The sequence below is a fragment of the Podarcis liolepis genome, assembly GCF_965112155.1.
Source record: "Podarcis liolepis genome assembly, chromosome: 6".
Lineage (NCBI taxonomy): Eukaryota > Metazoa > Chordata > Lepidosauria > Squamata > Lacertidae > Podarcis > Podarcis liolepis.
The window spans coordinates 95552170-95577417 of NC_139559.1; the positions used below are offsets into that span (position 1 = coordinate 95552170).

Sequence of the window (25248 nt, forward strand, 5' to 3'; positions counted from 1 at the left end):
TTCTAACATGCATTTTTTTGTTATTTTCACTAAAATTTGCATTTTATTTACATTCCCCTAATATACACATCAAGGGACGCGGGTGGCGCTGTGGGTTAAACCACAGAGCCTAGGATTTGCTGATCAGAAGGTCGGAGGTTCGAATCCCCGCGACGGGGTGAGCTCCCGTTGCTCGGTCCCTGTTCCTGCCAACCTAGCAGTTCGAAAGCATGTCAAAGTGCAAGTAGATAAATAGGTACCGCTCCAGTGGGAAGGTAAATGGCGTTTCCATGCACTGCTTTGGTTTGCCAGAAGCAGCTTAGTCATGCTGGCCACATGACCCGGAAAATCTGTCTGCGGACAAACGCCAGCTCCCTCAGCCTGTAAAGCGAGATGAGCGCCGCAACCCCAGAGTCTGTCACAATTGGACCTAATGGTCAGGGGTCCCCTTTACCTTTAATATACACATCACATTTTTGTTTGTTTGAGAACTTCATTGTAAAATTCAAATTCAAGTGCAAATTAGGTAGCTTTGCTTTAAAATGCAAACCAAACCACATGATCAACCATCAAACCCAATTCTTTGCTACTTGATAATCAGCTCATTCTCTGAAATTCAGAATATTACTGACATCCCTTGTAGGTTGGGGTTAAGTATGTGACATTCTTTCCTCTCTGGCATCACTTTTTTTGCTGAGACAAACTTAATAACATTATCTAATTCATTGAATTAACTCTGTGCTACAGTAGGGATGTTTTTGCCAAATTGTCCTTCAAAAACGTCTTAAACAGGATTTTTAAAGTCTGTGTACAATTGCTCGTGGCAATTTCAGAATATTATAAAATATTTCAGAATGTTATTTTAGACTAAGATATAAAGTATTTTACTCATTTCTGTGACTTCTTGACCATGTGCTATTATTTGTAAGAACTCAGCTTCCTCTAAATATGACAACTTTAATTTTTACGCCATGACTACATAACAAGACCTAAAAGTGTAAATGTGGTTTATCTAGAAAGTTATTATAAAAACCCTGGATGTAGCAAATACTGTTGATTTAAAAATAAGGTTGAAGGGAAAAGAAATGCCCACTAACCAAATATTTTTAACCTGTTGATTTGTAAACATGCTTTTAAATATGTGAAACCTTATAGCCTAGTAACAGCATTCAGTTTTCAGATATGGCAAAGCTACATCTTCCTCATATCTTCAGTGCCTTGTCACTTGTTCTCCAGCTTAAAGCACAACGGAAAGGATATGCTTCGGATTATGGATTCTGTCCAACACTGGACACACAGAGTTGTGTTTACACAGTGGACTTTCCCTCTCTTTTCCTTGCACACCCTTAAAATCTGCTCTGGAGGGTACTCCAGCACAAGCAGTGAAGAAGAGGAATGTTCCGTTGTGCAACGAAAAATCGGCTGTGCCTCTGAAACAGCAGCATTGGATACAATTCTAAACATTTTGTATTTTGTTGACCAAGACAAAAAAAATTTTTTTCTTTGTGATCTTATGTTGTCCAGGTATTTATCTCTCAGATTTGACATACATTGACTCGGCATACCCATCGACAGGGAGTATTTTGGAAAATGAGCAGAGATCAAACTTAATGAATAACATACTCAGAATAATTTCAGACTTACAGCAGTCATGTGAATATGGTAAGTTGCTATGCATTCATACTGCAGCATTGTAATTAATCATTGAATAAGGTTCTCTGAATATAAAATCCATTAATTCTAATCACCTATGTTCTGGGGTCAGCTACCCATCAAATGCAAGAGTTCCCTCCTAACGGAGCATAATACTCATAAGGCAAGTTTTACCCAACTCAGGGGACATTTGGAGTGGCAGAACAAACTGTTGGGAAAAAGCAGCAAGGCAAAAGCCAGCTCTAACGCAATACAAACACCTCTTCCAAAGCCCTACTGGCTCTGGTTAATTACAGCAGAGAGAGGAATAGTCTTTTTTACCCTTTCCCGTGGCAGTTCTAGGGTGGTGCAAGAGAAGGACTCAGATCAGGAGCCTCACCTGTCCAATGGATCCTTGACTGACCTCGCTCCACCTCACCCTCACAATGTCCCATTTCAAAGCCTTGCACTTGTTTACTGCTGGTGGCACAGTACCTCCAAAATAACCTGAGCCTTCTGTGGGTGGAGCAGGGGCTTCCATGGTAGTGGAGGAAAGTAGAGGCAGGTAAAAGGACACCTAGAGCACAGGTCAGGTGTTAGGCATGCTTCCTTAGTAATAGTAGTTTATCAAGTATATTATTATATACTTAAGTGATGTTTGAAAATCTGTTTGTTTATGCTGACCCTTTGGAACAGAATGTTTGAATTCCACCCTTTGTTTTGCTGCAGTAGACTAATCTGGCTACCCCTCTAGGAGTTAGTACCACAACAAAATAACATCCATTGTCCATTATAGTGTGTTCTTCCATACATTTGTGCGGTTAATCTACAGTTCCCTGCTTTGGTTTGCATTTGTTTTATATTTTTAAAGGATGGCATAACGTATTTTGTTGCCCAGAAATTAATGGGGTGTGAGAAGCATGAGGTGTTAATTGCGTATTTTAAGGAATTAATAAAATGTAGTGAATCTATGGGATTGGATAAGCAATTTAAAAAAAATACATGTGCAAAAGTCAGCTCTTGATAAAGGATGCCAAAATGCTGATTACAGTTTGCTTGCTGTCTAGATATTCCTGTGTTGCCTCATGTTCAAAAATACTTGAATTCTGTTCAGTATATAGAAGAACTTCAGAAGTTTGTGGAAGATGACAATTATAAGTAAGTATAAAATCGAGTAAATTAGAATATAACAATTGTTTTTGCTTTCAAAGCTAAGTAATATTTCATAAAGGTAAAGGACCCCTGACAGTTAAGTCCAGTCGCAGACGACTCTGGGGTTGCGGCGCTCATCTCGCTTTACAGGCCGAGGGAGCTGGCGTTTGTCCACAGATAGTTTTCCCGGGTCATGTGACCAGCATGACCAAGCCGCTTTTGGTATTTCATAAAGAACAAGAAATGAAGGCAAGAGCAATCCCTTAGTTTCATGACCATTTGGAATTTTTGGGAGCTCCTTGAATTGTAGTCTGCCTTGCATCTCCCTTGATTGTAATTTAAAGATAAGCCATAGGTAGCAACCAAAGTCTTCAAATAATCCAAGGGAAAATGACTTAAGTTAGTCCTGACTAACTTACATGTTTCAATTGTTTAATAAAAGTATTTCTAACCCATTTCCCCTCTAAATAGACCCCAGGGTGGTGAATAGTATATGAATACATGAAAAAGCATTGTCTACCGGTTCCCACCTGTATTGCGTTATAAGCAAACCTTTTTGTGGTTGTTTCTAAATACAGGCTTTCATTAAAGATAGAACCCGGAACAAGTACCCCACGTTCTGCTGCATCTCGTGAAGATTTAGTAGGTAAATGTTTTACCAGACAACAATAAAGTTTAAATATTTTTTAACATTTCTTTCTTTCTAAACTTGTCTGTTAAAGGTGTTAAAAACAGTATCAAAGATGTCCTGAAGAATATACACTGGCCCAGTGCTTTTTAGGTCTTGCAACTATTATACAGTGGTAGCTGGTTTCAGCTGTTCAGTGATAACTTAACCACTGGAGGTAATTCTTGTTTCTTAATAAGAATAAAACTTAAAATTGAAACTTACCTGGGATAGCTCAGTTGGTAGAGCATGAGACTCTTAATCTCAAGGTTGTGGGTTTGAGCCCCATGTTGGGTAAAACATTCCTACATTGCAGGGAGTTGGACTAGATGACCATCGTGGTCCCTTCCAGCTCTATAATACTATGGTAAAAGGAAAAGGGACCCCTGACCGTTAGGTCCAGTCGCGGACGACTCTGGGGTTGCGGCGCTCATCTCACTTTACTGGCCAAGAGAGCTGGTGTACAGCTTCCGGGTCATGTGGCCAGCATGACTAAGCTGCTTCTGGCGAACCAGAGCAGCACACAGAAACGCTGTTTACCTTCCCGCCAGAGTGGTACCTATTTATCTACTTGCACTTGACGTGCTTTCGAACTGCTAGGTTGGCAGGAGCTGGAACCAAGCAACAACGAGCTCACCTCGTCACAGGGATTTGAACCGCCGACCTTCCGATCAGCAAGCCCAAGGCTCTGTGGTTTAGACCACAGCGCCACCCGCGTATATGATGAACTGCGATTAAAAACTACATACTAACCAAACACTAAAAACATGTTTTCAACATTTAACAAATGCCAACAAATTACTTGAATGCTGCTATATTAAAGGTGACATCAGTGGCTGCTTTACATTTGTGTGTATTTTGAGAAGGATGTTCTTGTGGACTTCCATTATTTGGTAAAAAGCAATGAGCATTCGAAGGAGCTCTTTCTGTGTTCTTTTAAAAAAATGGAGATGAGGTAGTCAGGAGACAGATTTAGGGATAGAGAGCTGCTGTGTCTAGAGCTTAGGAGAGAATTTTTCTAGGAATTCATTTCCAACTTTTTACAAATCCCTCCATCTGAATATTCTTTCTCTAGAAGCGAGTCAGTAATAACATAAAATATCCATACCTAATAGTGTGTGCATTTTCTGTGTCTGGAGAATAAGGCATTTAGTAGATTTCTAGAGACATTTTTCATATTTGGAGAATCTTCAGATTGCAGGAATATCTCCCAATATTACTATTAAGGATGTCCACATACCATACAGAAAAATGACATTGGCCAATTACTGAAATATCTCTTACATCTCCATAGTATAGCATGACATACTTGCATCAGCTGAAAGAATGTGTTATGCATGCCAATTTTCACATGCGTTAGTTCTCTAGTTTTCACAAACCTATTTCCTTGTCTGACTTCAGTTTGAGGATACTAGTTACTATGTTCATGCCAGGGCCAAAAGTCTGTTTTGATATTTCAACAAGATTTAGTGTGTTTTTAAAATAAATAAATGAATACCAGTAGGAGCCATTAGGAGAACACTTCAGTCTCCCAGGACATTGAGTACAGGATCTCAAAGCAGCTGTCTTATTACAAAAGAATCTCAGAAACCGACTTGAAAGAGAAGTGGCTCAATTACAACTTATCACTAAACTGAAAACCATGGAGAGACCTGATCTTAATAGAGATATTGGATTCTTGTCTCATTACATATGCTAAAGCTATTTTTGGTCATCTGTAGGACTGTCGTTTCCTGTAGGACTAATTGCAGTTGTTAACAGTCGCCCACAGGTTTACTATACCCATTAAATCAATCACCCATCTCCTCTTACCCTCCTGAGAAAAACCCCACCCCACCCTCCCACTGTATATAAGGGTCTGGTGACTTCTATTTCAGTGTATCCGAAGAAGTGTGCATGCGCACGAAAGCTTATACCAAGAACAAACTTAGTTGGTCTCTAAGGTGCTACTGGACATTTTTTGAATATATTTAAATAAATACTTGTTATATAAGAATCCATTCATGTATTTTTAAAATTATCAACTCTACTTTGGGCATAGAAATTGGGGAGTCATGAGTATGATAAGTATGTGTCGTGTTCACCTAAAATTTGCTCTCTCTCTTTTTTCCAGGTCCTGAAGTGGGAGTTTCTCCGCAAAGTGTTCGAAAAAATACTACAGCTGAAGGAGCATTACTACCACCGACTCCTCCATCCCCAAGGAATCTGATGCCACACGGGCATAGAAAATGTCACAGTTTAGGATACAAGTTAGCATTTGATTTGATATTCAGCTTAGATGCTGTGTGTTGTTGACATAATCCCCATATGTTAGCCCTTTTATCCCATGATCCCCAATCTTATTACTTAAAGAATAATTTGTCTTGGTACCTTTTTGTCGTTTTGTTTTAGCATCTAGCGGCCTGCTTTGCATGTATCGTTAAACCCATGGTGTAAAATAAGCCAGGACACCATGAATGAGCAGTTTGCAGTTGAATTTTTTTCACAGGCCTGTTTTAGGTTCATTAAGGTAGAGCGAGCTCGCCACCAGCCACATATGGAAGGCTACCAGGGATTTATAAAGTCTCCCGCTTTTGCAACCTGTGTGGGCCTGCAGAAGCCTGGTGTCCTATCCGATTCTTGGCAGCCACAGTACATAACTGGTGGCTGTGCTTGGCTAGTTGGACCACAGTTTGTGCAGTCTTCTCTGTAGGAATCCTGCTGCCATTTGAAATATCCCTTTGTGCCTCCTGAGCTTATCTAACGCAAATTAGCACTTATTTGTTAATCACCTCAAAAACTCATGAAGACACCATTAGAAAGTTCAAAACACAGGGAGGGTTGCTTTACATTTACTTTTGAAACTGCTCCCAAATTTTCTAGTGTTAATGGCAAAATCTACACATAGCACCATGAATTGTGAATGGTGCATGTACCAGGGAGCCAATCCTTTATTGCTAGTGTTGTTGCAGCGAAAAGGCAGTCATTTTAAAAAGAAGGTGTGGTAAATCACTGTGTGGTTATTTTACCACTTAAACATTCATACTTTTTGTGCCCATGTTCAAAATGCGTGAATCCCCTCTGCAATAGATCCCTGTCGTACACACTTGGTGTACTCTTTTGTTTATATACTTGCCATGCTGTGTTGGATTGTTATTGTGGAGAACTAGAACATGAGTACTAGAAAATGTATTACCTTGATACGTAAAATGTGTTATGTCCTAAAGTAGTTGTGCATTTTGTTTTTATCTCCTTTGTTCTTTTTGTAGTTTTATTCATAAAACAAACACAGCAGAGTTCAAAAGCGCAACATTCCCCAATGCAGGACCAAGGCATCTGTTAGATGACAGTGTCATGGAACCACATGCCCCATCCAGGGGACAGGCAGAGAGCTCCACTCTTTCTAGTGGAATTTCAATAGGTAAGATGTTAAGCCTACTGAGCAGTGAAAGGTATTTCTAGGCTTGTATCCAAAAGTATTAGAGGGATCATTTTTTATGGTACTGGAACAGTTCCACATAAGGCTTTTTTACCCTAAGAAAAGGATAAACTCTGAAAAAACTTCAATATAAAATGTTAATAATGTGTTTCTTACTAATAAATTTTATAATCTGGAGCCTGAGTTCATGGCTCTCCTCAAACCCCCATCAACTGGCTCGCCAGTATCTGCTCTAGTGACCAACTCCCTCCTGCCCAAAGATGGAAATACCCAAGTAAAAGTGCTTCTGAGAGATTTCTGAATTTTGCTTTGCTCACAAGGCAGCAGCTCTGGCCATGCATGCATCCTGTTTGGTCTTGGTCTTCTCTGGATTGCCCCTCTTATGGGTGGATGGCATGCTTGATGACCCTTGATGAGTGCACCCCCAATTTTACTTTGCAGCCAATTGTTACCTGTCCCATATGTGATGTTACATATGATGCCAGTGGTGGAGCCAATGGTCATGGTTTGGGAAAAACTGCATTGTGGGTCCAATTCACACCCCTGTTGGGCTTGATCTTGCATATGAGTCAGAGGTCCCCATGCTTGCTGTCACAGGCTTTGCAAATTTGCGTCTCTTCAGTTCTGTCAATGTAATTAATAACAGCTGGCTCTGTAATAGTCATAACATTGCTGTGTGTGTCAGTTGATCTATCCTCAGCGCCAAATCCAGTGCCAAGCATTGATACTGCTGCTGGCGCTGTGGTTTAAACCACTGAGCTTCTTGGGCTTGCCAATTGGAACTTCGGTGATTCGAATCCCCGTGATGGGGTGAGCTCCCATTGCTCTGTCCCAGCTCCTGCCAACCTAGCAATTCGAAAGCATGCCAGTGCAAGTAGATAAATAGGTACCGCTGCAGTGGGAAGGTAAACAGCGTTTCCGTGCACTCTGGCACTCGTCGCGGTCCTTCGTGCACCAGTAGCGGTTTACTCATGTTGGCCACATGACCCGGAAAACACCGTACAAACGCCGGCTCCCTCGGCCTGAAAGCAAGATGAGCCCATTGTCACTTTTGACTGGACTTAACTGTCCAGGGGTCCCTTGCCCCTTTACCTCTACTGCTGCCTCTGTACTGATAAGTTTGACAGTGTCTGTGGTGTTCCATGCTGTTCTCAGGGCTCCATTAGTATCAGGAAAGACCCTGGACGTGAGGCACCAAGCAAAGAGAATAAGATCTAAACAGTTGCCTTCATCCTTCCTTGCTGAACTGAAGAAGAGTATAGAATAAGAGACTTAAAACTTTCTCGTCTCCTGAATGCCTCCCTACCCAGCCAGTAACTGCTATTCTGCCAAGGACCTTCCCTCTTCTGGTTTTAGAGGATATGTGGCAGCTGTTTCAGAATTCTGCTCCAGGTTGCTAATGACACTATGCTAGTTACTATTTTTTATGTTTCCAAAGGAAAATACAACTGGGGGCTTATTCACACGTCCTCTCATCCTTCTGCTTCCCCCCAGGAAAAGCTGCTCTTTAGCGCTCAATTGGAGCAAATGGTAATTTGGGTTTTCCCTGAGAAAGGAGCAGGGCGAGGGTAAAACCACTTGGAACTGTGCCTAGAAAACGCAGGTCAAGCAGAAGACCACTCGGACTCAGGCTTTCTAGGCACGGAACAAACAGTAGTGTGGGCAAGCCCTTGCTTATCTGTTTCAGAAGAAGTCCTCTGTGTAATATCTCTTTGAGGAAAGCACAGTTGCAACCTAAGTAGGCCTTCTTTCTATTTTAACTTTGCAATTCAGGCTCCACTACAGTGTAGCTCATTTTGGCGTCATGAACATATCACAGAAATATGTTATGTTTAATTGCTTTGGATATAATTATTTCAACATTTTTTCTATTATCAGAAAGCATACGTTGTTTGGCACTAAATAAATGCGGTACTTGTAAACATTCATAAACAATATGTATGTTGCCTTAAATTAATTGGGGGTTTATCATTTATCATAACCATTTCACCCTTTGTTCACATCCTGCCTGTCATCGCATCGCATTTCTATTTCTGTTGTAACTTTGCCCAGACCAATTGACGGCCAAACCACAAAATGCGCTCATATGTACTCTACTGGTCACAATGTTTTTAGAAAAATAATCTGATTTTTTTGTTTTCTCTAACTTGAAGATTTTAGAAGCGTCATGAGTAAGAATCTGCATGTATCACCATTTTTACCCCTTTGTAACAAAGACTTCATTTATAGTTTTTGAATGCACAAATCCCTAAGGTGTATTAGAAATTGCATGAAAAATGCAGGTTCTGTCTGGGCTGGAAGATACTTACGACTTGTTTTGAGTGCAAGCTGAATTCAGACAGATTTAGGGGAAACACTTCAATCCACAATTGTAGTGCTATAATGATTTGCCTCTCTCATTGCTTAGAATTATATTCAGTTCCTAAACTGGCTTCATTTCCATTTCCTTATTCACCATGGCTCCATTGTCTTAATCTTTAAAGCCTTCAGTGACCATTTATTTCTCTGCCTTCGTATCCCCATATGCCAATGAGCTTCACTCCTCCACCTTAGCTAAACAGGGGCCTCCTGCTCTTTTCAATGTCCATACTTTCTCCCTTCCTGCTTTTAAGTCTAGGGTTTATGGGAGCAATTCAACCTTGTGTGGTTGCAAACATTCCATCAGTGCAAGCTTATCTGCTTGTCCCAATGGAACAATCTTCCTTTTCCTTTCTCCATGCACTGTTCTTGGGGTCCACCCAACCCCCCCCCCCAGCCAATTTGGAAGGAGGAGGGGAGAGGGAAGCCCTTTTGCATGGACTTCCACTAGTGCAACCAGTGAGTTGAATCTAGCCCTGTGTGTATCTTTCCTTCACCTTTTCCTTCAAATTCCTCCAAGCTTACCAATACCATCTTTTTAGGAAAGCCTTAACCCCTCAACCCTACCCATTAAACTTAGCTTTTAGCACTCTTGCCGCCACTACATACTGTTTTCTTGTGTTGTCTCACCCGTTCATTTAACGACAAGATTGCAAATGCGTCAGCCACATCTCAGCATAGGGACTTACCCTTTCGTTACTCCATGAAGTTCAATGCACACTAATAATAGAGTGCATTTCTGTTTTGGTCTTCAGTTACATGTTCATACGTTTATTTTCTACCCTTAAAATATATCTTTCTTGGGTGGGCATACACAGCTTCAGAATAAAATTTACCTCCCTCTGAATTCAGAGACACCTGTCTCTTCAGTGAGTGTGTTTAGAATTGTGGCCTTTTGTTTGAAAAGAAGAACCTATATCTCTTTGGCTTTGATGGTCACATAGTAATGTTGCTTTGCTATCTTTTTTTTTTTTTGCCACTGTGCGGGACAAACATGAGTTGTTGCATACATTTTTGGAGTAGTTTATGTGCCATAATTCACTGGGATCCAAAAAGACTTCAAAGCCCTTAGTGGTGAAAGTGCAAGATACACATTTATTAAACACACACACATGTTTTCCTTTCTGTGCAATAGAAATTTGGCTTGGTTTAAATATCATATTAAAATTCTGTAATTGAACTTTTGTGGTATTCACCTGGCATTGGAACCACAGGGCATGTATTTTCAACATGCATGTACCTGAAAGTAAGGCGTTTAATTCTTTTTACTACTATCTCCTCCCCCCTTTGTACAAGAATTAAAAGAATCCAAATTTTTCCTCTTTTTTCCAATATAATTTTGTTGATTTTCAAATTTTAACAGTTGTATAATACCATAACATAACAACCATTATATCATTTGCTGTGCCGAGCATCCAGTTTTTTCCTCTGGGAAAGGGCAAAAAGCTTTAGCCCTATGTGATGTTTGCCCCCCCCCCCATTGCTGATTTTCAAATAAAATACTGGGTAGGTTTTATTTTAATAAAGCATAATCAGAATTATTCCAGCAAGGGACACTCACTTTATTTTGCCTTTAGTGCTTCAATTTCTAACAAGATTGACAGCAGCATTTTGTAAAAATGAACTATATTAGAAGAGCAGCAGCAAGAATACACAACTGTACTTCTTTTCCCAAGTGTTACGAACCTGCATCTTCCATTTCCTCTTATAAAAGCTGCTTTATACTATTTATCTTTATCTTCTAACACACAGATTGGCTCAAATAATAATATTTTTAATAGCACTTTATTATGGACGATTCCGTTATGATTGGCAAATAAATCATAGAATGAGAGGATTATTTAGTTTAAACTGTTATTCTGATTTTAGGTAGCAGTGATGGTTCTGAGCTGAGTGAAGAGACTTCATGGCCAGCATTTGAAAGGTAAGAGAAGCCACTATATCTCTGTTTTGTTCAAATGCTTCACAGATTACAGTTCTTCTGCGTTTCCATGTAGAAGAATATGTGCAAAATATGCATGGAATGTGTACTCATCCCTAAGTAGTTGTTTTTTAGTCAGGGAGCTCTTTTGAGGTTCTAAGCTTTTCTCACGTGAAATAGAACAGAATAGCATGTGAAGCAATCCTAACTATATCACATGACAATATATTTCAGTGGTATGGTGTCACTGGACTTTTGCTTCAAGAGAATTCTGTCTAACATCTGTGCCTGGTCAGACTAGCTGCCACTCCCAGTTGGAAAATTGTTAACATCTATTGTGTTATGGTTCAGTGATGGAACCCATGGGTAAGACAGCAAGGCTGGAGGCAAGGCAAGCTAGTTGAAGGCTACTAGACCACAGACAGCTCCAAGTGAGCAACCTATCCAAGACCTTTTATGTCTCTATCTACAGACTGCCACCTCCAGGTCCTTCCCCTTTGAGAAAACCTTAAAAGGCCAGCCCTCTGGCATGAAAGTGGGCATTCCTCCTTTGTTCCATAGCCTTCTTTTTATGCTGCCAGGTATCTGGTTCTTCTGGCTCAGGGAAGGGTGTCAGTTGAGATCTTGAGTCTGGTCCTAATGGCTCTGGTAGTCTGGGAGTTTCCTCTATGAGTTCTTGGCCAATACCTCAGATGCAGTGCTCTTCCTAACTTCTGCAGTCAGTTCTAAACACTCACCCAGACCCAGCTCCCCAACTGGTGCCCCTGCAGCCTCCACTTCTGTGTCTAGATCATTGCTGGATCAGGCCAAAAGCAACATCCAGAACTGAGGAGAGACAGCTCCCAATTCCTTCATAGCCTGAAGCCTAGAGTCGTCCCCTAGAGCACTAGCAGCCCTGCAGTGCTTCCTGGAATGGCAGATGGGCTTTCAAGCCCAATATCACATGTTGAGTGTTGTCTGCTCCTTGGATGTACATTGTCCTCTTCTACAAGAACCTTCTATAACTCTTCACATTTTATTGCATAGCTTCAACTTGACTTAGACTTGGGAGTTCAGAGAGGGTGATGCAAGCATGGTCAGGAAGCTAGTAAGCTGGAAAATACAAGGTCCAACAAGGTTGAACTGGAGGCTTTCATTCTATGTGCCACTGTGACAGCTCCTAAGGGAACTGCTCTTACTAGTCTTAGCGGTACTGCGGTACTGCTATTGTGGATGTCCGGAAGGTGGTAGTGCTATTCACAAGGAGCCAGTCAATAACTTCTGGCCCAAAAAAACTGTGGCCTGTGCAGTTTGTTGCTCAGGGGCAGACTGAGCTGTTCATAGACTGCTTTTCTCCTCTGAACCACATGACTGCATTCAGGCCACCAACCTTGATAGTTAATATTTCTGCATGGTGACTTACAGGCAACAGTTGATTTATGAGATCCCAGCTAAATATCAGGAAGAACATTCTGTCAGTAAGAGCTATTTGACAGTGGAACAGACTCCCACAAGAGGTGGTGATGTCTCCTTCCTTGGAGGTTTTTAAGCAGAGGTTGGATGACCATCTGTTATGTATGGTCTAGTTGAGATTTGGACTAGATGGCCCAATTCTATGATCCTATAAGATCACGATGCTTTGTGCCCTTCACATTTCTCATATTGGAATAAACTCCCTATTGCATGAGAAACATTTTTGCCCAAGTAATACCCTATGTATCTATCTGTTGCCTGGCCATTCTTGCAGCTAAGGGACTTTCTGACCAGTTCTGAAAGTTGCACTGTAGAATTGGCCTGTATTAAGTCCTTTATTATCAAAAGCAGTTTCCAAGTTGGAAGTGCTTCAAAGATATCTGCAAGTCTTGTCAGTGTGATTTATCCAAAATGTTATGTTCTATTTGCACAATTCTACCTTGCCTATGAAAATGATACAGTATTTATAAGTATATCATGGTGTTGCAGTCCCACCAAGTGACATCTTAAACAGGAGCAATTGATAGCTCACCCTGTCGCGGGTGGTCTAAACCACAGAGCCTAGGGCTTGCTGTCGGCAGTTCGAATCCCTGCGATGGGATGAGCTCCCGTTGTTTGGTCCCAGCTCCTGCCAACCTAGCAGTTCGAAAGCGTGTCAAAGTGCAAGTACATAAATAGGTATCACTCCGGCGGGAAGGTAAACAGCGTTTCTGTGTGCTGCTCTGGTTTCGCCATAAGCAGCTTAGTCATGCTGGCCACATGACCTGGAAGCTGTTTGCGGACAAACGCCGGCTCCCTCGGCCAGTAAAGCGAGATGAGCGCCGCAACACCGGAGTTGTCCGCGACTGGACCTAACGGTCAGGGGTCCCTTTACCAAGGTGAAAAGAGGGGTCATTTCCTCTTTTTTGACACTAACCTGTGATTGATGCTTAGTGTAACACACTTAGGCCAGGATGGCTTTTCCCCTGAAGCCACTAAGAGCCTGGCAAAGCAAAAAGAGGTTTGAGGAATGGACTTCTTATATCATTGGTTATCAACATCTGAGAGCTAGGAGCCATTGAGAACATCTGCTTTATGAGACCTATGAGACCCATGGGAAAGTGCACATGAAACTAGTGAAACACATGAAACACTTGGAAATTTTTTTGTTGAAAAGCAGTACAAAATATTTGAAATATTTAAAAAAATATTTAGAATTGAATAATTGAAATTAAAAATATTTGAAACACAGCACATAACAGTTATTATTTGTGAAATTGCAGTGTGACTAAGGCACATTGCTTTATTTTAGTGACATTCCCTTGCACTCAACATATATTGTAAATGTGCAAAAGTGTGAAGTTTGCCTTGTGCTCTGCCACACCCAGGTATATATAAATCAGGTACCTTGCCAGAGGCACAAGCCCAAGGGCAGAGCCTGTAAAATACTACAGATCTTTGTTGTTTAGTCGTGTCCGATTCTTTGTGACCCCCTGGACCAGAGCACGCCAGGCACTCCTGTCTTCCACTGCCTCTCGCAATTTGGTCAAACTCATGCTGGTAGCTTCGAGAACACTGTCCCACCATCTCGTCCTCTCTCGTCCTCTTCTCCTTGTGACCGCCATCTTTCCCAACATCAGGGTCTTTTCCAGGGAGTCTTCTCTTCTCATGAGGTGGCCAAAGTCTTGGAGTATTGGTATTGGTATACAGATCTAGCAAGAACTAAAGAACCACACAATAGTAGCTCTTTGCATAAAGAGTGAGACTATGTGTGGTTCTTTGCTTTGTGGAGGACATTGGAAGTACAGTGTATCTGTGTCAAAACTATTATTGTCGTCGCCCCCCCATCCCCGTCCCCCCAGCTTTAATTAAAATAAATAAATAATTTTTTGAATGCTTTGAGAGTAACCAACAGGCAGGCCATATCATGGTGTGGTTGTGAAAGCATATGTGCATTTTTATTTAATTTTACTAAATTTTATTTTGCTAATTAGTAATTTTTATGTTTCTTCCTTTTCCACTACAATGGACATCTGGGACAAATAACCCAGATGTTTTGATAAAGAAACTATTACAGAAAAATCCCATTATAAGCAAAGTAGATCAGACCATCATTCTGAGTTAAAAGCGTGTCCTTTTGACTATGCTTGTTGCATATTTGGATCATATTATGCTGCTGTGGGAATGTCTAAATGAAGAGGTGTTGCAGTTGTGCTAGCTAAGGTATTAAATATTACTCAGAATAGGCCCATTTATTTTCAGTGTTCCAAGATTGGAAGAGTCCTTGAAGGTAGATTTATTTTTGTCAGGGGGGGCTTCTGAAATGTGTGAAACAGTGTGTGTGTGTGTGTGTGTGTGTGTATATATATATATATATATATATATATATATAGCCAAAACAGTAAATAAATTGTTTCAGTGTTAGGAACTTTACTCACCAGTTTTCCAACTGTAATCACTTTATTTTAACTTCTGAGGATTTAGCATCCTCTCTGCAGCCTCTTTGTGGGTTACAAAATTTCTCTCAGAATACTCTCATCTCTTCTTATTAGATAAAATTTCTCCCTAATTTGTATATTCAATTCTGCTCATATTTCTTTGCAAACTGCTATTACAAAAGCTGCTGGTGTAATTTAGAATATTTTTTTTTATTATTTCATAAAATGTATACACCACTTGATTGTAAAAAAACAAACCTCAAAGCGGTTTACAAAAATAGAGCGTTCAGTGTCATCGGCCCAGTCCTGTGGAATACTCCACTGGTAGAGATTGAGCAGGTGCCTTCTGTTTCAACCTTTAAATGACTGCTGAAAACCTTTCTATTCTAGCATCCTTACATAGGCAATTAAGAATACATCTTTCCATAATGGTTAGTAGATGGTCTCCAATTTTATTTTATTTTTATGTGTTTTTATTATACATAGTTTTTATTGCAAACTGCTTTGATGTTTTTATGATCTAGCGATCTATAAATATTATTAATAAAATATGCTGCCTTATGCTACCATCTCTAGAGTCTTGTATTAATTTACAAGACCCTTAGCAACTTGAGTCCACTTGACTCCTAATACACTTGCCCAGTCATTGAAAATATTTGGAGGAGTCTCTATTAGTAGTTCCCCAGTGGCTCAGATAGATGCATAGCTCATATCAATCAAGAACCAGGCATTCAGTACTGTGGGTCCAATTCTGTGGAACTCTCTCCCACTCACATTACTCAGACCCCCTCCCTATTGAACTCTTCACACTTCGTGAAGACTTTTTATTCATTCATTTAAGCAGGCATTTCAAGTGAGTTTTTCTGATTTTTAAATGATTTTATGCCGTATCCCAATTGTACACCACTTGGAAACTTGGATATTAAGCCATTTATACATTACAGAAATGGATGTGGTTAAACCTGCCCCTCTTGGCTGGTGTTAAATGGTCAACAATTTCAGTTGTTGATAAATAATGTTTCTTAACCAAAGGTTGTTAAATTATTAGTGAATATTTAAGATAGTAAGTATTGAAGTTGTATCCAAATGAAATTTATGGATCTGTTTGTATTTTTACCATTTTAATCAGATCAGCTGTATTGCTCTTGGGAATTGTGCTTTTCTTTTTAAGCTCTGAAGTTGTTTAAAAGTAAAAGTTGTTTCATTACTTGAAACGATGTAAGCGCAGCCTTGCCTTTGATATTCATTGAAAATACTGCATCTTGTGATACAAGCCATTATGTAAATAAGTATAAACATTTAGGAAATAAACTAATAATTACACATAAAAATAACGCTAATTTATCTGGAGGGCTTATCCACACTTTCCTTTTGCCTGCTCCTTCCAGGCACAAGTCCGTGCTTAAAAGCTCTGTGTCTGAGTGTGTGTGTGTGTTTGCCCCCAAGGTTTCCCCGCAAAAACCCTCAGTTAGCACATACTTTCCTTGCAAGAACTAGGCAAAACTTGAGATATTATTCTCCTGTTCTTTTTCTACAAAATTGTAGTAATGGCTTCTCATAATATGTTTTAAGTGTTTAGCAATGTAGAGTTCTGTTCTGCCTTTTTAAAAAGATAAGTTTTAAAGCAGCTTTTCTGATTCTCAAACCATTCATTGGGATGCCAGGAAAAATGCCAAAATACAGTGGGTGCTCATATTAAGAGCACATGTCGAAATAAGAAAGTTATTTTTTCTCAATGAAGTATGCTGTTGGTCACAGAGCGAGATGTAGTAGCAATGTGGCAGAAAGGAAGCCTGTTTGCAGTGTTCTGACAAATGATAATGACTGTGAATTTTAAAATGTGTAATACATACAATTTATAATGGAATTCAACAGGAACAGATTATACCATTCTCTTGGTCCGGTGACAAGAATGGCACGAAATGGCTATCGAGGCCACATGAAGGGCAGCAGGTACCAGCCCCTTGTGTTCAGGGGTCAGACTTTTTCCTCTGGTGTTGGTGACTTGGTTGATATTGAAGTGGGCGCATTCTGACACTCCTGATCTTTCTGGCTTCCTTGGGCAAATCACGTCAATGAACTTTCCCTTTAAAAATAGGTCTTCCCTCTTTTGTGTCTTAATCATATCTTTATAGAATGTGGCTGGCTTGTTCTGATCTGCAAATTTCATTTCTTAAAGTATTGCACTATTACCTGGAAAAGCCTTGATGTGTTTTTAAAGTATTATGTTGAAAGTAATTGGGGTGGCAAGAATGATGTTGGTACCTGAGCGCCTTAATATTCAAAATACTTTCTTAAAATTTTTGCATTGGTGCCCTCCCCCGTCCGGGTCATATATTTTAATAAATTGCATGAACATCCGTTATTGGCTTCAACCCATTCTGAATGGCATTTTATGCAAAACTGCTTGGAAGCTTCCATACACGTCCAGCTGTTTTACATTCCTAATTAAACTTCATTCTCTATAACGCTGTGGCCATCCAAGAAACCTAGCTCAAACAGCCATAAAAACCGAGCATCGTCTGGAGTTAAGATACGCATTGGATGCCTTGCCAAAACTGGTGGACTCTTGACAGGTTCAGGTTGTTAGATCTGTCAAGTTTACACTTGACAAACAGATGAAGAGTGAATGGAAGAATTTTTCCAAGATGCTTCAGAAATTCTCAGACTGTCTCTAGAGAGCTGAAGGCTGTGCCCACATAAGCTGCTTGGCATGCACTGAGACACACACAGTTGCATCAGTCACATTTGTCCTCTTGAAGGCTGGTCAGCTGTTCACTACAAGCCATGTAGAAACAGATTAAATTAACTGCTCTGGGTCAAGCTTTCTGCTTCCATGCTTCTTCTGTCACTGTTTTCAAACAAATTGATGTGGTATTGTGCATGTATTTGGCTCTTGCTTTTTTCAGTTTCTGCAACTCGGAATCTTAACAAATCGTCTTTCTACCAGGTCTGAATAATTAAAAATCACACGTTTGAGATGAGTGGGGTTTGGTTTTTTTTTAAATGAAATTGAATCTGAACATTTTGCTGTTTAGGATTTATTGTAGTTGTATTATGTCTATCCGTAATGTTGTAAGTTATTTTTATTTAAGCTTAATTTGCTGAACTGGAGGGCATGTTACTTGTGCTTCTGGGAGAAACATCCATTGAAGCAGCCAAAAGTCATAGCCAATGACTTTTTCCATAGTGAAATCCAATAAATGACATGGCAACATTAACACAGATGTTAATTTCAAGTTAAATCATGCTTGGAGAACTGCTATTGGGATATTTTGTGTATTCCCGTCTTTTACTCATTCTTCTTTATAGTTCTGCAGAGTCTGAGGATTTAGCTGTTCATTTGTATCCAGGAGCTGTTACTATTCAAGGCGTTCTCAGAAGGAAGACTGTCTTGAAAGAAGGCAAAAAACCGACAGTAAGACATTGAATGAATTGTTTAAAATGTTTCTCAGGTCCTTTTAGCAGTCAGTTGGTTGAAAGACAGGATAGAAATAAATCAAATAAAATTGTGGCATCGCAACTCACAGCCAAGTCAAATGATTCCTGGAGCCCTCCTGTAGATGCTGCCTTGCCCTTGCCATTGCTGCATTCTTGAAGTAGCGCAGGGGTAGACAACCCATAATGAGCAGTTTTGAACGCATTTACACACATCCTTTGTCTAGGCAAGGAGTTACTGAGCACAGAACATGGTCTCTTTCTTTATCCCATTTTCTTGCTTTGGGCTGCATTCATTTAGAGGTAATCTGTCAGGGGTCACATGTAGACATGGCCAGAGTCAAAACTGGGTGAGGTTATGTTATCTCTTCTTTCTTTTTTCCTCTCTTATTCTCTTGCTCTTTCTCCCTGCCTTAACAGGGAGGATCCCTCTTGCAAGACTCCTGAGCTGTTCACTTGCAGAGGGGAGAGCTTTTGATATTAGGCTGAGGGATGCCCACCCCTGTTGTAGTAGTAGTTACCACCATCCTAGGGACCCCCCATTCCATCAGGTCCAGTTGTTGCAGGTCTTAGGAGAAGCCGCTACTATTGAGAAAAACATCTCCACATTTATTGAATCAGCTCTCATTACTGAAAACCAAAGCTGGCAATAATACATATAGCTGTTTTAGTCATTTTAAATAGGGATGCAAAGGCAAAATTCTTAGAATTTCAAACATGTTACCATGGAGGCTACTGTGACAACCTTTGAAATCACCAAAACATTTATATTTATACTTGCTCTAAATTTAGATAATGAATAGGTTTCCTTTTTGCTTAATGATTCTTGCATACCTTTACCTTTTTCCCCCCCTTCCTTTTTTTACTAACATGGTGGTGCTAGCTTGTTTAATTTGGGCGGTCAGTATTTGGTTGCATCTGTGCTTCTCGAATTAAGTAACATTTTTTTTAAGGAAATGCATAAGTACATTTTGCCTCCAGGCCAGTTTTACTTGATTAGAACATTGTATGGATTGTAACGAGACAGTAAGGACAAAAAGGAAGCATGAGGGGACTTGCTGAAAAAGAGCATAGTGGCTTGTGTTTCCCTCCATAAATCGTGGTGCTTCTGCCGGGCATTAGTGTGGAAACCCAGCTTTTGGAAAGGAAGTTCTCTTCTTTGTGTGTTTGCCCCACATCACATTGCTCTCCCTATTTTCTCATAGTTTTCTCGTTCCTAGACTGAGAAGAAATGTGGATTACCACAAAATGTGGATTACTTACCAAGGGGTCTGTCTTGCTATGCTCATTTGCCTTTGAGGAGGCTCACTGCAACAAAGTTCGGAAGTGATTGATTTATACGAAGCATTTGTTTTTGAAACAGTTGCCGGACCCATTTCTTGGAATGTCTTTGTTTTGAAAGTATTTCCCCGCTCAAGACCCCTTTGAAATGGGCTGGGGTGAAAAAATCTGAAGAAATAAAATGAAAACGAAACTGCCTTAGTCTCTTAAAGGTATTAATCTGATGACTCTTTGCTTTTGCAGGTAGCATCTTGGACAAAATACTGGGCAGCGCTGTCTGGAACTCAGCTTTTCTACTATGCCGCAAAGTCCTTGAAGGCGACAGAAAGAAAACATGTATGCAATGCATTGTACTACATCTCCCAGTGATATTTATGATCTTCATCCAGAGGGATAGATAGAATCAAACAGATATTATAGATATTTTAATATGCAACATACATTCTCTTAATTACCTTTTCATGCTCTTTATTCACCGCTAGAGATGATAGTTTAGCTACCTTGCTTTTTCCAGAACAGTATTTTGCCTTTTTTCCCCCGACAGCAGGATTAACATTTTTTCTTCTCTCCTTTCATTGGGAACACTGCAACTACAAACATTTTCACTGCTGCTTTCTGGTTAACCATTGCTCCTGTCTGGATACTTGCTGCTCTGCCTACTTTTCTCCCTTAGTTCCCTCTCTTAGCCTCTCCATCTTGATTTTCTGCTGCCAACTCAGCTGAACAGCAGTCTTGAAAAATAATTCCAAACTCTGTAAATCTTCCTACTTGAAATGCTCTGGAAGCAGCCTTCTGAGTTCAGCTGGATCTGTCTTAGTATACAAAGCTTGCATACCATGCACAATGTATACTGTAGCTACTAAACAATGTAAAGCAGCCATTGTGATAATCTCCAGTCTGATGAATCTGCAGTGGTACATTTCCTTGGTATTTAAATTCTTCAGGTCCCTAAAGCATGGGTACTAAAGTCACACTCATCTCAAAATGTGTACACAAACTGATTTCCTCAAATTGTGTCCTGTTCGTCTCTGATTTCAAATGGCCAATAACTTTTATTTGAAGCAGAGCATTGTAAGAAAGAAGTCTTCAATTGATTTCAGACAAATTGAAAAGCCAATTCCTATTGCCAATTCTGGTAGTAGCTGTATACATCCTTTCTGTCATCTGTTTTTCACTCATGCAAAATCAGAATTCTACATTATGTTTGGATTGGAGAGGCAGACTTTTAAAATGTAACATGTAGCATCTCTGTTCAGCTTTTAACATCTATTTTGCATTAATGATGTAAAAAGCCAGTGCTGTTTGTTCTGTGTTGCAGCATTTAATGCATATCTTGTGGTTTGTTTGTTTTTTCCTCTTTCCGTTAACGTGGTTTTGTTCGTTGCTTCCTGCTTTCCTCCAGTTCAAATCTACCCCAAGTAAGACTGTATCTGTTGTGGGATGGATGGTCATGATGGCTGATGACCCAGAACATCCAGATCTCTTCCTGCTCACAGATTCTGAGAAAGGTCAGTGACTGAATAGCCTTGGTAGATTCCCGTATGATTGTGGACACTGGGTATCTTGGGACAATGGGATTATTTGCCTGTTTGCCACTAATTATGGAAGCAAATGATCCTCAGGAGAATAAAATGCATACAAACACTGGACAGCAAAAGAAAATGTGTACTATAGAAATATTTTATTGTCTTTTTGGACACTTTGAAATGTTTTGAGGGATTTTTTTTTCATATTTTAAAATGTAATATCTAACATTACAGTCCAAGATTGGATTTTAGGGTGGCTTGCAGATAGTTAAACCATTCAGGAAAAATACTATAGAAGCAGAAACAACCACATTAAATAAATTAGCTCAGAACTGTTCCCAAATATTTGTGTGACTTTTCCAGTCTGCTTTCCAGGGCATTGCTATTTTTAAAGTTAAACTTTATATGAAGTATTTCTTCAGGGTAGCATTGTAGCTGAAAAGAATTTAAATTCTAATTACTAAAACGATTCATGGCTCTTTTATCTCAAGGAATGTCTCAAGGAATTACCTTATTTTTTTATAATAAAAAAACCTGTTCCCCTTGCTTTTGAGAAGCAGCAGGGGAAATTCTGACTGCAAGTGATCTGAAAGCTAGAGTTCTTGAGCCTTCCATACTAGTGGTTTCAATGCTGAACCCTGCAACCTTTAACTTGCCTTATATACCAATGTGATTTACGCATTAAAGCCTTGGACAGAACTGGGGTTGTGAGTTTGAGTTCTTCATCGTGCAGGACAAGTCAGGGCAGATGTAACAGTTACTGCTTTGCCCATCAAGCTCTCAACCCCATATTGTCAGAATCCAGAATGTGAAAAGGTAGACTGGATGAGAATTACCTAATCAGCTCAAGAGCTCCTGATTTGTATGCCAGGAATTTGAACCTCAGGAGGGTCTTGACTGCTCAGTGGATAGCTTCTCCCTCCTCTTTTGAGTAGAGATCTCACATTTTAAAGGGTTCTATTGCATGAAGTGAAATATTAGACATGTGATTACAGCACCCCTTACTTGGCAGGTAGATATTTTCATTTTTGTGTTCATATCAATTTAAATAAAAATGTCTGTCCGGCCTTTCAAGTACCATACACCACTCAGGGCCATGTTTGGTGGGATTCTGTTTAAATATGTGGTATCTTTCATATTACGACTATACATTAATATGCATTTTTCTATTTCCCATTTCTTGCATTCTTTTATTCATTTTTAAGAGCTTAACTGTTATTCGTGATAGAAAGTTCTCCCTCTTTTTGTATTTTAGGGAACTCATACAAGTTTCAAGCGGGTAACAGAATGAATGCAATGCTGTGGTTTAAGCATCTGAGTGCTGCCTGCCAAAGCAACAGACAACAGGTGAGGGAATTATGGCCTGCTTTGGCAACTAGCAGTGAGTGCTAAATATTAAACAGTTCTGTACAAAAGTCAGCCTTCAGTCTTGCTCTGAATAACCATTGTTCAGTTCTCATAAAGGTCTCTTCTAATAGCTCCTGGCGTTACTGAAGATAGGTAGCTTCATATATCTCTAATTAGCAGCTTAAAACAATGAGTGCATGTTAAGTGCATGTAAAAATGAGTTCCTGGTCTGCGTTTATTTCCCCTGGGACACATTTAAATACACAAGCAATCAAAAATGCAGCATTAGGGCAATGTGTCACATTTCCTCATACAGTCCAAGAAATAAATGGCTCCCATTGATTGCATTAGAGGTTTTTAAAAAATAAAATAAAAAATAAAGTCTGCTTTGAGGGCCTTGAGCAAGATTATGAAAACAAAGTTAAAGATTTACATGAATCACCATTTTCCAAGGGAAATTAAGAAGTAATTCATAGGAATGGATAGGTATATAAATATATATCTTTCATAATTGTCAGATTACTATATTCAACTTTTTTCAGATTTTATGCCATGTGAAACTCTCCCTTCCTACCCACTCTTAATGCCCTCCACAATTTATCTTTAAAAGTTCACCATTGTATAACTATTGTGCCTTTGAATCCTGATTCCGTTCTGTAGCTTACAATTCTAGAAATCATGCTTTGCTTTATATATGTTTATGTTGTTTTTATTCCCTCAAAATGTGCTCCACTTACATGGTTATTTAATTTTAGTTTTCTTACATTTATATTGTGCTTTTCTGCCACCATGTAACCAAAGCAGCAAACTTTTGACTCCAAGGCAGTCCCCCATCCAAGCCCTAACCATTCCCAGACCTGTTCAGTTTCAGCAAGGTACTGGCCTCGTGTGCTTTCATACTATACCCTGGGACCCCCAACCCACTTGTTTCAGATTTTGAGGCTGCAGGGAGGAGGAAATGAGGAAGGGGTCCCATTGCATTTGCACAAGTCTATTCCACTTGCACACAAACATAGACTTAGTACAGCTGAAAAGTGTAGTAGTACAGTTCTTTTCCATGAGCACAATATCAATTTTTTTTGCTAGCAGACATCACTCCTTACTACATACATATCCAGCACTCAAAGGAATGAGATGTAAACCAAGGCCGAGACATCCAGAGCGGATAACCTTTACCCTTCTGCCCCTTTTGTGAAATTTGAAAGTTACTATGCCATGTTAAATGCATATGTCTGTATAAAATACCTAAGAAGTGGCTCTGCTCAATTTAGAAACAGACTTTCAAAAAATAAACAGACCTACACAAATATTAGGCATTAGATTACATTGTGAGTGGGGAACTAGATCCAGTCAGATTCCTAAACCCCCATCCCCCTCAGGCCAGCTTTGACTGGTGGGTGGGGCCACCCACATGAATCATCTGCTATCATAGTGATGCTAAACGATTGACATCTGTCAAAGTTTAAAGGAGGTTGCTATAACTGCCAATCAACTGATTTACTGCAATCTCCTTGAAGCCATGCATTCAGTACCAGTCAGCTGGCTCTGGGTGCGCCAGAGGCTTGTTATGACTTCTGACCAGCCTTCAGAGACTCTCTGCAGAGGGAAAAATTATTCGAATTCAAAGAAATTAGGAAGGTTGCAACTGGTTGTGCCTCAACTTTGGATCTCACTAGGAAGAGCAATCTAATAATGGATTCCTACAGTCACTTCTGTTTTGACCTTATGGAAATGTGTAGCTCTCCAGTGGTAAAGAAAATAACTTTTTGATTGCCCAGAGAACATCTGTTATTCCTTCCTTTGTCCAGGACGGTCTATCATTGAATTTATGCTCTCATAGTAAATTATAGTTCGGAATATGAAGAGGAGCATCCTTTGATTTTTCGTGGTGCGGTGATTGACTGAGTGATAGTCTCAGCAAGGCTAATAAATTGGCTTCTGAATAAGATCACTGTTTAACTGCAAAACAACAACACCCAGTCGAATAACATTTATTGTTGCTATCCTATCAAGAGACACAGGTGCTCTTCAGGAATAGTCATGGATTGACTCCAACTCCAGACTGAGCAAGGGGAAGAGACTACCCCCTTATATTCTGCCTGATTCAGGCCACAAATCCTACTAGCAAGCAAGAAAACAAAATAGACATTTGTTTATATCTTTCCTCACATGCAAGCCAACTTGTACAGTAGTGGGCAGTCTCCAGCTCACAGGCCTTTGGAGATGATACCCAAAATATAAGATACTTTAAGGTTTATTTTTTACATCAGGAAGCAGGCATGGAGGCGAGACTGATTCACATTTTAATGCAAACCCACCTAATTTGCTTTCCCCAAAACAATACATGGAGTTTGAAATTTGTACTTCTCTGAATTTTGTGTTGCAGTTATCGAACAGAAAGGTGTTTTAAAATATATATATTGGGGAAAATATAGATTGAAAGGCATCTATTAGTGAAAATAATTTACAAAAATTATATTACCAAAAAAATAGGAGAAATGCACACTAAAAATGCTGGTGAATTTTCATGAGAGCTTTTAAAACTAAACACCACAAACTGATGTGAAAATGTGACAAACTGAATTAAGATTTTAAAAGATGAGAAACTGAGCAAAACCAAGATTGACAGATTTCTCCATTCCTCGCAGAAAGCCATTGTT

The 25248-nt window shown here is 39.7% G+C and overlaps 1 protein-coding gene across 2 annotated transcripts in view; it reads left to right on the forward strand.

Annotated features, from left to right (window-relative positions):
* The window catches only part of RALGPS2 (Ral GEF with PH domain and SH3 binding motif 2), a 106485-nt gene that overhangs the window by 74875 nt on the left and 6362 nt on the right, over positions 1-25248 (forward strand). The window contains exons 9-19 of one of the 2 annotated variants that reach the window (XM_083507147.1): positions 1504-1641; positions 2679-2769; positions 3342-3409; positions 5544-5679; positions 6679-6830; positions 11076-11130; positions 16872-16949; positions 18309-18414; positions 19959-20051; positions 21118-21223; positions 22497-22588. In XM_083507147.1, the coding sequence (XP_083363273.1) occupies positions 1504-1641; positions 2679-2769; positions 3342-3409; positions 5544-5679; positions 6679-6830; positions 11076-11130; positions 16872-16949; positions 18309-18414; positions 19959-20051; positions 21118-21223; positions 22497-22588 (1115 nt within the window). The remainder of the gene's footprint in view (positions 1-1503; positions 1642-2678; positions 2770-3341; positions 3410-5543; positions 5680-6678; positions 6831-11075; positions 11131-16871; positions 16950-18308; positions 18415-19958; positions 20052-21117; positions 21224-22496; positions 22589-25248) is intronic. The other variant, XM_083507148.1, reaches the window with a different exon arrangement.